Source organism: Sander lucioperca, chromosome 1 (assembly GCF_008315115.2).
Source record: "Sander lucioperca isolate FBNREF2018 chromosome 1, SLUC_FBN_1.2, whole genome shotgun sequence".
In the NCBI taxonomy this organism is placed as follows: Eukaryota; Metazoa; Chordata; class Actinopteri; order Perciformes; family Percidae; genus Sander; species Sander lucioperca.
In genome coordinates this window covers 11872835-11887840 of record NC_050173.1, presented here as the reverse complement: position 1 = coordinate 11887840, position 15006 = coordinate 11872835, and the positions used below count along the sequence as shown (strand labels likewise).

The 15006-nt window shown below is 40.7% G+C and overlaps 1 protein-coding gene across 7 annotated transcripts in view; it reads right to left on the bottom strand.

Moving 5' to 3' along the window:
* The window catches only part of si:ch73-287m6.1 (RIMS-binding protein 2), a 76086-nt gene that overhangs the window by 57978 nt on the left and 3102 nt on the right, over nucleotides 1-15006 (bottom strand). For 6 of the 7 annotated variants that reach the window (XM_031277871.2, XM_031277878.2, XM_035998446.1 and 3 more), the window contains one exon: nucleotides 4799-4942. In XM_031277871.2, coding sequence (XP_031133731.1) covers nucleotides 4799-4942 — 144 coding nt within the window. Of the gene's footprint in view, nucleotides 1-4798; nucleotides 4943-5511; nucleotides 5732-15006 lie in introns of those variants that run through there. The other variant, XM_031277875.2, reaches the window with a different exon arrangement.

The following is a 15006-nucleotide window of genomic DNA, read 5'->3' as shown; positions in this document are numbered from 1 at the left end:
TTCTTTGTGTTGACATTTTAAACTTAGGTCGATTTATGAGGACTATGGTTAACTGCTCCTCAGATCTCTGCAGGGTAAATCCAGACTATTTGTCCGATCTGAGTTCTCTGATGCATGACTAAAACAACTTTTGAACGTACACAAAAGCCTACACATCTTCCACTGCAGGCTAAAAACAAATCTCTTCCACTGCACCATGGATGATGATGAAAAAACAATAAATAAATAAAAATATAATTAAAGCTGCACTTTCTTATGGCTCTTTGTAGTTTGGCTTTTTTTTTTTTTTTTTTAAGATAATTTTTTGGCCATTTTTAGGCCTTTAATGACAGGACAGCTGAAAAATGAAATGAAATGAAAGGGGAGAGGGAGGGGGAATGACATGCAGCAGAGAGCAGGGTGGAGTCGAACCCGGGCCCACTGCGTCGAGGAGTAAACCTCTATAGATGGGCGCCTGCTCTACCAACTGAGTTATCCGGGCGCCCGTAGTTTGGCTTTTTAAAGCAATTGTACTCGCACGTACTTCTTGCTGTCCGGAGTTTGTACCTTCAAGGTTCAAAGCACTTAATTGGAAGTCACTTTGGATAAAAGTGTCAGCTAAATGACATGTAATGTAATGTAAAAGAAGTTCCTTCCTGAGGCTATTTTGCAGATGTGCCGTTGCTCAGTACAGCGCTTAGCGCCGCTCATGACAATTGTGATTGGTTTAAAGAAATGCCAATAAACCAGAGCACGTTTTTTCTCCTATTCCGGAATGCTGTGTGGACTCGCCATACCCTCCTCCACAGTGCTGTGAAGGAAGGTATGGCAGAGCGAGACTACCAGTAGTGTAATTAATTACTTTCACCAGTGAGTAATTAAGTAAAGTAAAGCATTACTCTAAAAAAAAGTAACTTGTAATCCATTACTTTTTTTGAGTAACCACCCCAACACGGGTGCTGACCAACTAGTGCTGGTGTAGGTACCAGATTTGCACGGGTGCGCCTGCCGGTGACATCACAGTACAGCATCGCCACTAGTTGTGCAAACTGCATTGCGTCCGATGTGCTCGGGCTCATTTTACACTTGCTTTGGCGATATAATCTACCCTTTCCCATGCTAATAAAGCCCTATATATATATATATATATATATATATATATATATATCATATACCAATTCCAATATTTATGTCTGAAAATACATATTTCTAATACGTCAAAAAATATCGTTAAGACACTAATGTCAGCTGCCGATCAAGTTAAGCTAATGTTTGTGTGTGTGTGTGTGTGTGTGTATGTGTGTGTGTGTGTGTGTGTGTGTTTTTGTGTGTGTGTTGCCCGCCACTATACTTAAGACTCAAAGTGTCTCTAGTTTCTGTGGAATTATCTACAACCAATACAGCACTACAAAGAAATTAATTTGTTATTAGTTCCTGGTTTTTCTACATCCGCACAATATTTGCATTTATTTCGGCTCTCCGGGCTTTTACAGTTTGTTGTTAGGCTGTGGTAAGTACGATTTAATAGATAGTGCTCTAACTCTTTGTAAAAGTTCTCCATAGTTCTTCTTCTCGGTTATATTTGAACTGATCTGAAGACCCGCGAAAACAACGCCCGTAAACTCTACAGCTATTCACAATCTTCTACATCATCATGCCAGCGTACAGCCAATCATGTACTGTGACATCACCGACAAGCGCAGGGCCCCGAGCAGTTCTGACCACCCGAGCACATCTGGTACCTACACCGGTATTCACAATGATATTCAACCTGTGACTGGCTCACTCTGTCATACCTATGTGCTTCAAGAAGTCCACCATCATTCCTGTGCCCAAGAAAACAAGACCAGCCTGCCTGAATGACTATCGCCCAGTGGCCCTCACCTCTGTAGTGATGGAATGCTTTAAACAACTGGTCAAGGATTACATCTGCTCCTCACTACCCAGCACAGTGGACCCATTACAGTTTGCCTACCGTCCCAACCATTTAACGGAAGAGGCCATAGCACACATCCTCCACACACCACCCTATCTCACCTGGTAAAGAAAGGAAGCTATATGCGAGGTTGCTGTTCATTGACTACTAGCCAGGACTGAGAGGCTCAAGAGGAGCTTCTACCCTTAGGCCACTAGGATCCTAAACGAGGACACTGCCTAAGACTAAGACTGTAGCTGACAGCCTGATCTAGCACCTTTAACCATCTGTACAACAGTTTCATTGATCTGGGTGTGGTCACTCTTTTTAAAATAAAATACTCAACTACACTGTCTGTGCTAGGATGAGAACAATGTACACTCAACCAGAATGTGCATGTTGTGCACGGTACACAGCTGGCATGGGTTAGTTATGAAACATGATTACTCAAACAAAAAAGTGTTTTTTGCCATTACAAGCAGTAGAAACAAGCTGTGGACACATCACTGGCATATTGCTACCTGTTAAAGTTGGTGAAAATGTTAGCAAACAGTTGCCAATTAACACATCCAGCCGATACAGAGCAACATTAGCATTCATTACCTGGACAATGTGAGTCCAATAGCTTCATGGCGAATATGAGCTGCCCCTTTCACATATAAAAAGTAATGTTGATTACATTGATTAAAGCTGCTATGATATTATATAAATATGTAATTTGTAAAGTTCATAATTTTCTTATTTTCTTGTTTATTTTTTTCTTTATTTTGCTGGTACATTTAGATACATTTAGAAATAGCTACATTTTATGCACCCAACATGACACTGTGCAACAGAGCTAGAGGCAAGCTATGTCATGCTGTGAATATGTGACAAAATATGTGATTACATATTATAGATTATTAGAACACATTGTTCTGTAATAGCATAGAATAGAGTTGACATTAAAGAGCCTTGAAGCCATCCATTTAAACCATAACTAACTAGCTGGCTCATCAGCCATCTGATGTGCAAATGTGTGTGTTTCGTACTAGAATACCTCTTAATCTTATATCTTTCTTGTGTTTTGTCTGGATTTGCTACAACACATCTTTTGACCATCGCCCTCATTTGATAATTATCAAAACCGGTTGATAAATGGGGCGGCCTCTAGCTCACCCAGTAAGAGCGTTCGCCCCATGTTGGCTGAGTCCTGCAGCGGCGCAGGGTTCAAATCTGACCTGCTGCCCTTTGCTGCGTGTCATCCCCCATCTCTCTCCCCCTTTCTGGTCTATCCACTGTCAATAAAAGGGAAAAGCCCCAAAAAATAATCTTTAAAAAAAAAAAAAAAAAAACGGTTGATAAATATAGATAATTTAGTTTGCCATATTTTTCGTCACCTAAACAAATTAACGGAAAATGATTTTAGCATTAAAGCTATATTGCATAGTGGTACACGCCTTCCGTGACCACGCCATCTTGTTTCATTCTGTCAATACCCTCACTATGTGTAAGCCCAAGGTACTGTATATCTGCATGAGCAAATCCACTCTCGTGACTGAGCTTTTGTTAGCATAAATGATCCATAGCTGAGTCTGTCTTTGCATGAATGACCATGATGCAGTCTGTGGTAGTGTAGCAGTGACAGCAAAAAGACTGCCAGCAGGCACCCAGCTGGACTACCTCCAACAGTATCTACCCGTATATGACTGACACACACACACACACACACACACACAATTATATAACATTATTGAGTAGTGTTGCTGACGACTGCATGTTAGCTATGGTGACAGACATGGTTTGTGCTGAGGTTTTGGCTGTGAAGATGGACAAAATGTCCCACTAGGCAGCTTGCCATAAATTTCAGTATTCGAACAGAAAAGTGTCAATATGTGCAAATGAAATAGGGAAAAATGCTGAAAAAGTGAACATTGTGCCATTTTATAAGTGACTTCTCAGCTCATGTATATACATAATATATATAGTGAAAGGAGAGTGCTACCCAGTGGTTCTTCATTTACACATGATGGTTCTTCTCTATGCTTAGTTCTTCATTTGTACTGTATCTAGTTTTCATATATAGAGGCAACAAATAGGTTTTCAAATATGAACTCATGTATGCTTCTATAACACATCAATAAAGAGAAGGTGACAGTGCTCTTAATCACAAACCAAATGAGTGGTGTGTGACAAACTTTTTTTAGCCTGAGAGCTACACTGAACTGAAACATTGTCAATAAACTGTAAATGCAGACTGTAGCAAGCAGGTTTCGCTCTATTTAACTGAAACTAATTTCAAGCCATTGAGGCTTTTAACAGAAGCAGCCATTATGTTGTGTCAGTTCCCCTCTGCCTGTCTGTCCACACTCCTGCAAATGGGCGTGTTGCCAAGACAACGGCTCACACACCTTGCCATCCGAGACCACCTGGGGGAGGCCTCCAAAGGACTAAATACACAAATGCATGCATGAACATACAGTGCAAACAAAAAAAACACATGGCACACACACACACACACACCTCCTTATCTATTTTACACAACATTACACATGCATGCCCACATGTCTGCATAACCAAGACCAATCAGAGGGAGTATATGTGTATGAGACAAGGCCATGCGAGTCCCCCTACAATACACAGCTGCATCCTTAAAGAATAAAAGCTGCAACAGGGACTTGAATGTAGTGCCTCACTGACACTCTCTACGTACATACAGTAAAGTGTCACAATAATCACATCTCAATAGATTCAATTCCAGAGGAGAGTTACCAGTAAAAAATATTGTGCTCATTTGCAGGCAAAAAAAACTCATCTAAAATAATGAGTGGGAAATGTGCAGAATGGCTGAGAAAGACAGAAATTGGGTGCGTCTTTGTGTCGGAAAAAAAAACAAAAGTGGGGTGGTGTGAGTGGGAAGTTTACCAGTTTCCTATACTGCTGTTTCTCTTGGCGCAGCGTGGCTACCTCAAGCTTCAGGGCTCGGTTTCTCTCCTCCAGCAATCGAAAGCGGTTCACATTGTAGACTGATTGTGTTGTAGTTTGCTGGGATGAAACTTCAAATCTTGTCTGCATGTGAGAAAATAAAGATAAGGAAAAATTACCAATATTAGACACTTCTGGAATTATTACTCATTATTCATTGTTTCATTATCATTATTATGAGTTTTAGCTGTCATACTACTCCATGTAAAAATCTAAGATAACTAATTAAACTAAATATACAGATACAAGTCTACAGCCTTGCTAGCAGCTCTGGACTTGAGCTAAATGCTAACATCAGCATACTAACATGCTCATAATAACAATGCTAACATGCTGATGCTAAGGTTAATGTTTGCCCTGTACCACAAATGTTAGCGTGTCAGCATGCTAATATTTGCTGATTAGCATCAAACTCAAAGTACAGCTGGATGTCATTAGTTTTGAAAGTATTAAGTCATAAACCAAAATACTGGACACATTAAAGTTATGGCAATTCTTTCTTAGGGAAGCATGAATGTATGTACCAAATTTCATGGCAATCCATTTCACTCAAAATCATAAACATGAACCACATGGTGAACCTCATGGAAAAACTTTAGGGACTACCAAGGATACATTATTATTGCGACAACCGGATATCTGTACAAACTCACATGGCATTTCATCCAGTAGCTGTTGATATATTTCAGTCCAATCCAGCTGACCAACAGACAGACCGACTAGTCGGTATATTAGCTTCTCTGCATTTGCTTCCTGTAAAATCCAGGATTGAATTTAAAATCCTTCTCCTGACCTACAAAACTCTTAAAGGTCAGGCACCTTCATATCTTAAAGAGCTAATAGTACCTTATTGTCCCACTAGAGAACTGTGCTCCCAGAATGCAGTTACTTGTGGTTCTCTAAAAGTAGAATGGGAGCCGGAGCCTTTAGCTATCAGGCTCCTCTCCTGTGGAACCAGCTCCCAGTCTGGGTTCGGGAGGCAGACACTGTCACCACATTTAAGAGTAAACGTAAAACTCCTCTTTGATAAAGCTTATAGTTAGGGAGTGAGGAGTTGCAGCGTTCGCCTAGACCGGCAGGGGAGGGTGTATAGCTTCAGACACAGCACCCCTTCTCTTCTCTTCTCTTAATAGTCGTCAGATTCATCTACCAACCCTTATAGAGATGGATCAGGTTTGCCTTGGACCAGCTCTTAATTATGCTCTTATAGTTTTAGACTGCTGGGGGACTTCCTTTTGACACACTGAGCTCCTCTCTCCTCTCTCTTTTCATCTGTGTGCATTCATGTCCCAGAAATGGTTGTTACTAATTTATATCCCAGAGTCCTTATGTTTTGTCGCCCCGCAGTTTTCTCTGGATTAGGGTGGCACCTAAATCATGGTTGCAGCTATCGCTGGTCCTGCTGCACGCCCTGCTATGGCATTAACTACTACAACTACTATTTCTAGTCTTTAGGTTATCTTTATTGTGACTATAATTGCCATTGTTCATCAGAACCCCAACCGGCACCGTCAGACACCGCCTACCTAGAGCCTGGGTCTATCCGAGGTTTCTCCCTAAAAGGAAGTTGTCCTCACCACTCAAGGTTTCTGCCTAAAGGGGAGTTTTTCCCCACCACTGTCGCACAAAATGCTTGCTCTTGGGCGAATTACTGGAATTGTTGGGTCTTTGTTAATTATAGTGTGGTCTAGACCTACTCTATCTGTAAAGTGTCTTGAGATAACTCTTGTTATGATTTTATACTAGAAATAAAATTGAATTGAATTATAAAAATTATACATAAGGCAAAAAGGAGCACTTGATTAATAGAAGTTATGGAAGAGGGCATAGGGCTACTGTCAATCTTGCTTACAGTGATCTACTCAGGCTTTAGTTCCATCCCGTGGGGTCAGTCACAGCAAAAGGATTACCAGGCCTGAAAATGAAGCTGCTACTGCAACAGGTTTTGAGCCTCAGCAGGATTTGCCAGTCAGTGTTTTCCTCCTTAGAAGTTTTCTTGATGGGCTAGAATGGCCTTTGAAAGTGAATTTTCACTCTGACGCTTGAACCCTCCATGGAAATACACTGCATATCTGTAATAGGCAGGCCGGAAGCTTCTCTTGAGGTCTGCGAATAGTCTTGTATTGCTCAGTTAGTTTTCCTTCATGCCAGACATCTATTTGCACAATTTGATGGCACTTTTTTTCAGTTCACAATTGTCTTGTTTTGGAATAGAACTGCTCTGCTGTCTATCTTGTGCTTTTCGAATTTTACAATAACTTGGATGCCACCAGAGGGGCTGCAGATAGTGCAGAAAGCTGTGCAGCTGTTTGGCTGAGGTAAGGGGGAAACTGATTTAGGATAAGTGCATGTAAACTCTGCCTATGCCTCCTGAAATTAAACACCCCCAGGAAAGAATTCTTCCCTATGAGTTAATCTAAAAAATGGATTAGATGCTCCACTCCAGAATATCTACTTTTAGTAATATAAGTGTATGAATAGAATAGAAACATTTTGGAGAGCTACAATCTGAAATCCCAAATAGAGTAGTCTTCCCATTTGCCACCTGAAAAAGCACACTTAGCCAGCCCAGCCACTCCAATATTATCACATCTATAAAAGGGAAAATATTAACACCTGAGACACAATAAATCTGTGCTGCATTACCCTGAAGCCTGTTCACTTTTTTCTTTATCTCTGCTCTCTCTCTGTGAAATGTAAATGACCCTTTTCCACTTGGAGGAGAATTAAAGAAGAGGTGAAAAAATCAGCCCATTGTTCTCTTCTGAATACTTTTTCCTTGTAGTAACGCCTGAACAGCCAACAGATGGTTTCTAATATCAGTTTATACCGGTATTACTCTGATATATCAATTAGCACGTTAGCAGAGCATTTGGTATCTTGTTAGGCACACAAAAGAAATCACACATACATAAATAACAACCAGTTCCCCTGACTGCAAGCCAGACTATCATCCTCCACACACAAAATAAATACAAAAAACAAAGTTGCAGGCAATATGTCAGTTAACACAGCCAGCCAACGCTATAAAAGCCAGTATGATGGAACTGCCAAGCAGACAGAAAGAGCCAGATACACCTGCTAATACAGCAGACCTGCCAAGCAGACAAGATAGACCCACCAGTGTAATATGGTGGACTTTCCAAGAACAGAGAGATAGAACTGCCAACCAGTACTGTGGGTTTTTCCAAACAGACAGCTAGACTAACACATTCAGTCAGCCTATTTATGAGTGAGATATTAGGCCATATGGACATCCATGGGAGAACTGATTTATGAGTCATTTAGACCAGAAAACCACTGGTGCAAAAACGAAATGTGCGCTCGAAAAAAAAATCCAAAAACAGTTTATCACTTTGGTAACCTGACTACGGTGGTTATTAGAAAATGATAAAAGGAATTATTGCATGGTTATCGCATGTGGTCGATTGGACTCTGGAGCAGATTAATGGTACTCATCAACGCTCATCAATGCCAGGTTGAGACAACTAATTGAAACATGATAAGCTCAGTCCCCAAATCAGACCAGTGTTCTCAACCAGGGGGTCGAGAGCCCCAAGGGGGTCGCGAGATAATTTCTGGGGGTCGCCAGATGGTTGGAGAGAAAAACATGAAATAACATACGGCTTTTCTCAATTCCAAAATTTGTACTCCTCGATCCTCGATCCTCCGGCTTGTGACCCGATAATCATTCTCAGTGCGCCATCTTGAAGGACATCCCAATTCCTAAAATGCACATCAAGAAACGAAGAGGCTCCCCGGAGGAGCTATAATCGAGGATACACCAATGAATCCTCTGCGGAAGTCTTTTTACCCATGACATGTAAACAAAGAGGCGTGACACAAAGAGAGAGAGAGAGGAAAAGAGGGAGAGAAAGAGAGAGAGAGCAGCCCCGTGGTTAATCCACGGATCGGGCCGCTCGGATCCTATAAAAACATTCAGATTTATAGTGGGTGGGCGAAATAATACATAATAATTAATGAGAAAAATATAAGCATTCTCTAAAATGTGAACATAGCAGAGCTGCTGTCGGACAGACAGCTTCATCTGTAAATGTGTCCCTAGAGAGAAACAGCAGATTAACTTCATTGATTATTTCAAAATGTAAAAGTCTAGTTCTGGTTCCTCTGTTAAGTTTATAACTATACATAGTTTTGCTGCTTAAATGTCAGACGATATTAGCTGCATTGACACTATTGCGCGCATGGAAACGTTTACAATAACTGGAAGCAGCCTCTCTAATCTTTAAAGTAAATCGTTATAGAAAACACTCATATAATACAATACATAATTTAAAAAGCAACGTAGCCTACAGGGACTGTAGAGGGGCAAGTAAATGTCCATGCAGGTCTCTAAATCGGAGAAAATAATTAATTCAGGTGGGTGGATGGTGGATGATTTTAAGCATACACGCAGATTCGGATGAAGAGTTGATCCACGCATCAATATATAGAGTGTGTCTGTGTGTATATAATATACTGTATATATTTGTTTAGTTGTTTTCATAAACATTTGTAGTGTTTTACACTAAAATATCCTATTTACTGTGTATGTAGGCCTATATTATAAATATGTCTATGTCTGTGTGTGTGTGTGTGTGTGTGTGTGTGTGTGTGTGTGATACAACAAATGAAAATGTACAACATCCGTACATTCTTATCATATTATGCCATGTTGTGAATTGAATTCAAAGTAAATATAGAAGTTGTAATTAACACTGTTCAGCCCATTTGACAGAGATCATAAAATACAGCGCATGACTAACAGTGAACAGCTGATGCAGCTGTGCCGCACGTCGTATTTAATCGATGTCGATTTCAAATCGACAGCTTCGAGGCATAGATGTCTCATGTTTGTTAAACGCCTGTGGCCTCGACTCCTCTCTCCTCAAGTCTCTTCCTCGACTCCTCGGCTTGAATCTCCTGTGGGTGGGACTAAGACGCAAGGAAAGGAATCGAGGAGAGGAATCTGGGATGCACATACTGGAAATTGGGAAAGGGCTATATTCTAGTCTGGGGAATGGTTTTTACATTAGTGTGTGAGTATGGTACATTTCATGTGTTATATTCAGATCTTCGTGTGTAAATCAGGAGTTCCTGGAACACAGAAATGGGTCTGAAGGCGGGTCAGGGGGGAGAGAAAACGTCACAAACGCATCAAAAATCCACAGAGCCTGGTGCACAGTGGACAAGGCTAGGTGCAAGCTGCTAAAACTAAATCTAAACTGTCATTAAAGCAAAGCCGTATGTGTTTACATGTATTAATCAGAGTATTCACAAAAATCACTCAACATCAGCTGTTTACACTTTCTTTCTTGTTGTTGACTGGGGGGGGGTGCCTTTCACTTGGGAGACATCAGCCTTGCTGCCCTGACAGGAGCTGCGTCAGAGTTGGGAATTATGACGCACTTGTGCGCTCTGGGGCCACAATAAATACCGACAACATCTCCTGCTAAATGTGAGCCAGGAGGGGAGGCATTTAAAGGGACACAGTCAAAAGGTACAGAGAAACATTCTGGGCCAAGCATCCACTCCCATTAATACGTCGTCTCACACACTTTCCGAATGCCAGCCAACAATTAATTGTGGATCAGCAAATGGCAATTACATGCATTGTTACAAATGCATCCAAAATGTTGCATTCATTCATCCAGTCATGATGTAATGGAACAGTGGTAACCTGTATTTTTTTGTTTTCCATACACTTCGTCTTGTTTGGTAAGAAGGTCCACAGCATTACACCACTGTGGATGACCATAAGATAAGAGATATTACAATTTTTTTCGTTCCCTTCCCGTTTCCTTATTCTGATGCATGAACTTTCGGCAGGTACCGAGTACTGATCCGATACCAGCGAGTTAAAGCAGTATGAAGCTGTATACTACTAACCCGATATGGATGTGATATGATGCTATCATTGTTATATGGCCTGGCTCAGGTTAAACCCTTTGTAAAACATAAACATGTACATACAGAGAATGAATGCCACAGAACATTGTTTTATTATCTAGTTTGAAAGTCAGTCAAAAATAACATAAATAAACTACCTTAAAGTAGTAAAATAGTGTATGAATAAGTAGATTGAGAATGTGTGAAAGGATAAGAAAGCTTTGTTTAATAGAGAAAGACTGCACACTAGGCAGAAAGAATGAGATAGAGAAGACCCCGCAGCAGTCACCTTAAAACTGTGTTTAATATTAGGTCTTTCTCTTCCTTTTCACAGTGGGACAAACACAAAAATAATAATTTAACAAGTGTCTGTCTACAACTATTACAAATGTCTCATAAGTTGCTCTTATCCAAGCCAAGCACTGTATTAAAAATTGGCGTGTTTCCTCTTTCATGTCTTTTAATCTTATTGAATGAAGCTAGTCCTTGACAAGGGGTCAGTCACAAGTAAACGATTACTCAAGCTATGAATGAAGTTTTGACTGGAGGTAAGACGGGACCGAGACAGCTTTTAGGAAATATCAAACAGACATTCTGGCCTAATGGAAACTGACTTCCAAGACCTACTTGTGGTTGCAAATAAAGGCCATGTGAAAAAGGTTTCAGGTAACGCCTACTCAACAGTACATGCCCCCTCAGATGTGATTCGGGCATACAGCGCTGAGAGGAAAAGTCAATGATAATGTAAATTTAACCACGTGTTGATCAACAAACCTATTGAATTGGAATAGCTAGGCAACTACTGTTGAAGGTGATGTCTGTTTTCCCTAGTATCATTTAATGATCTATAGTCCATGTCCTCCACATTGGTTCAGTTTGCTAGGTTAATATTTTGATTATCATCGTTGATTTTTTTCACACAATGTAAGATGTTTTAACCACTTCAGATGCTATATCAAATGCACATTATTATTTTTGTCCTTCTTCCAAAGTGGGAAATTATTTTTGTGTTCACCAATCACAATACAAAAGGTCAAAGTCAGTGCACAGCTCAAAGGCATGTCGGCGGAGCAGAAACCTGAGGTCAAAATGGGAGTTTAACTTTAGTACACAGGGGCAGCACACTTTACAGGCCGCGATTCAATGAGATGTTCATGGATACATTGCTGGAAAAACAACTTCTAAAATCCTACAAAAACAACAATTCATTCCTATGAAAGCAACATCTGCAGAAGCATATTTCTCACCAGCAAGAAAAAAAATATACGGGAAACTTCATTTCTGTGAATTGTTCTGACAGCACCAGTGATGATGGGTACACTGTGAATGGATTATCCATTTAAAACTGATGAACACCTGTAGGCTGGGGTCACTGTTTGTTAAGCAAAGCAGATAATGTGGGTAGCTATTAAGAGGTTACAGCATATAATTATGTAATAGGGGCTTTTTTAGTACTTTATGCCATGCACAGTTGGCTGTCCTCCACTTTTTGCAATAATGAATAGCTACAGATTTTAATTCACAATGACACCGAGAAATGCTTTGTGTGTTTTCATTCAATGGTTCACTTAAAAAATATATTTTTCTAGGATTTTATGGCATTTCAGCTTTGTTGGATGACTTATGGTGGAGGAACACAGGAGAATGGATTAGGAAAGCAGCATGCGGTGGCTGGCTTCGAACCAAGGGCATTGTGGTTAAGTGCCGTGTGCTCAGCCAACCGACCCACCAGGGTTACCCAAGGTAATCTTATTTTGACTAGGGGTTATTTAAATAGATTGCCATATCGCCATCTGGTGTGTGAGTGAAATACTAGCATCGGTGGTGCCTGATGCAGTCAGCCGTGGATGTACAGCTATTGTCCTGCCATTAAACAGATTTTCAAAGAAGAGAAAATCAGTCTTTTCAAGCCTACCAAGCTACTCTTGTCCAGCATAAGTGTTGTTAAAAATTGTGTTTCACTTGGAGTGGGTTATAGACAGACTGTTATAAATCTAGAGTCAACTACTCAGGAGAGAAATAAATCACTATCGTTCACTAACACTTAGTCGCTGCTCCTCATTAAGGGAATACATGTTATCTTGTGTTGTACTAAATCTCTGAGAATCACAGCAGTTACAGCAGCATCCAGTCCATCACTTGTGTGTTTTGAGATTTAAGAAAACCAACAGTATCAAACTGTCTAAAAAAAAAAGGGGGACTGGGACAGCTGTGTGTACAGACATGTATTTTTTTTTGCTGATACAGATAATGACTATGTCCCTACCTTAAAGGCAGTAGTACCCCTTTTGTCCCAATATGACTCTCTTCCCTTCCCGTCACATCACAAGCTGAAGGAGGAGGTGAGGCGTCCTCCCGAATGCACGTGTATGCCGGTACAATGAGCGTTTCCGATCTGCTGCTTAATAGCTTACCTAGTCTGTATGCCACTGTAATAATCTGGAAGTCTCACCCTAACAGTGAAAGCAAACAAAAAGAAGCTACAGTAGCTCACACACACTCCCTGAGTCCCAGCCCTTAATGTGTTAACGCTTCCTCTCATGCTCTCTACTCTTTCCTCCAGTCGCGCTTTAAAAATCCCCTCCCTTCTTTTCCGCTCTCTGTCTCACTCATACGCAGACATGTGCGCGCCGCGTTCAACTGACCAAAAACAACATCACACAAAAAATAGACATGTGGAGACGGCTTTTATTTAAATGGTCGGTGTCAATCGGTTGAGCAGTGATGTGTAAATCATTACATCACAAATGAGCTTTTTACATTTGCCAAGCAGAGCAGATCCTGGTACAGCATCCCTGTCTCCTCTGTATCTTACTTTCAAACAGACAGAAGATAACGGTTTTCTGTTTTGCTGACGGAAGCAACGATCCATACATCACTTCAGCCCACATTCATACATATACATGATATCTCACTACGTTTCAGGCATTAGTGTTTTCCTTGGTACTTGGAACTTTTCCTCTAGCATCAAATCAAATCTAAACTGTCATGTTCCTTGACAGACCTCAGATATGACCATCCCTTTGCTCTCTTCACCTCCTCTAAATCCCTCAAATTGAATCAGTCTGGTGGGTTTTAGTGAGGTTGCATCAGCAGCAGGGATTCAATGTATTCTGTCGATAGGCGTCCTCCGTTTAGCAGCGGGACAGAGGGGAGGACAGAGGAGAGGACAGAGGAGAGGACAGAAAGAAAGAGACACTAAGTGTGCGTGAGTGAGAAGAGAAAGTAGAACGTACGCTCTGTTCCACTCTGTTGCCTAGCAACCATTGCTCACTGTCTGTTCCCATCCTTACTGTAGACGCATTACTCTCGTTGTGAATTGGTATTCGGCCATGACATGAAGCCCTGCGAGACCAGGGTTCCAGAACAGACGGAAACTGAATTGGGTAGAAATATGCAATGACCCCTTTAAATATGCAAATAGCTGAAGGCAAGGTGTCTTTTAACTACTTAAACAAGCTGCTGCCTTTGGAGCATGTCATGGCTTCTGTCTCAACTTGGTGGATTTTTAACACTGAAAAATGTGCTTTCAGAAGTATGCTGTCCTCTTCTGGCCATATGGAATAAAAAGTAATGGGATGGTAATAGTGAACACTTTCTTTGCACCTGGTGACACATGCCACGCGTTTTCCAGGAAGCTAACCAATTACATTTTGTAATAGAAAAACAAAATGGGGATGTATTGTTAAATGTGCATCTTACAAAAATAATTTAGAACATTTACATTAAAAAAGTGATTTGATATTTCACTTCAAGGCTTGAGTGTTCTCATTGAGCCGTGGCAGTGCTTCTGTTTTTATCAGTCAAAGATAGAGAGCCTATTACAATCTATCGTGTCAGGCAGCGAATCTGAATCAGGATACAGCATGCAAGTTGCCACCAAAGCTCCCAAAAACGCTGTTGTATAGGTAGATTTAAAAACACAAAAGCAGACAGGTGTGCATTTGTTAGGGTTGGATGGGGTAAAAGATTATTGAAAACAACAGATTTGCAGTCAAAAACACAAAACTATCTACTTTACAAATGGCAAGACAGGAGGAGCTGGATTGAGATTAAATAACATTTAGCAATAACATAGCGATGGTTCTGGAGTACAAAAATAGAAAATGTTGTTGCACTTGTTATAGCACGCTCTGAAAAGATCTTGAATGAACTTCTTGCTCTGCTTGTGTGTTCTACGGAAAATAAAGCAATCAGACCTTCCCAGTTATTAGATATTCCAATGAGGTGTAATTCTCACAACATTAAATTTGTCCTCG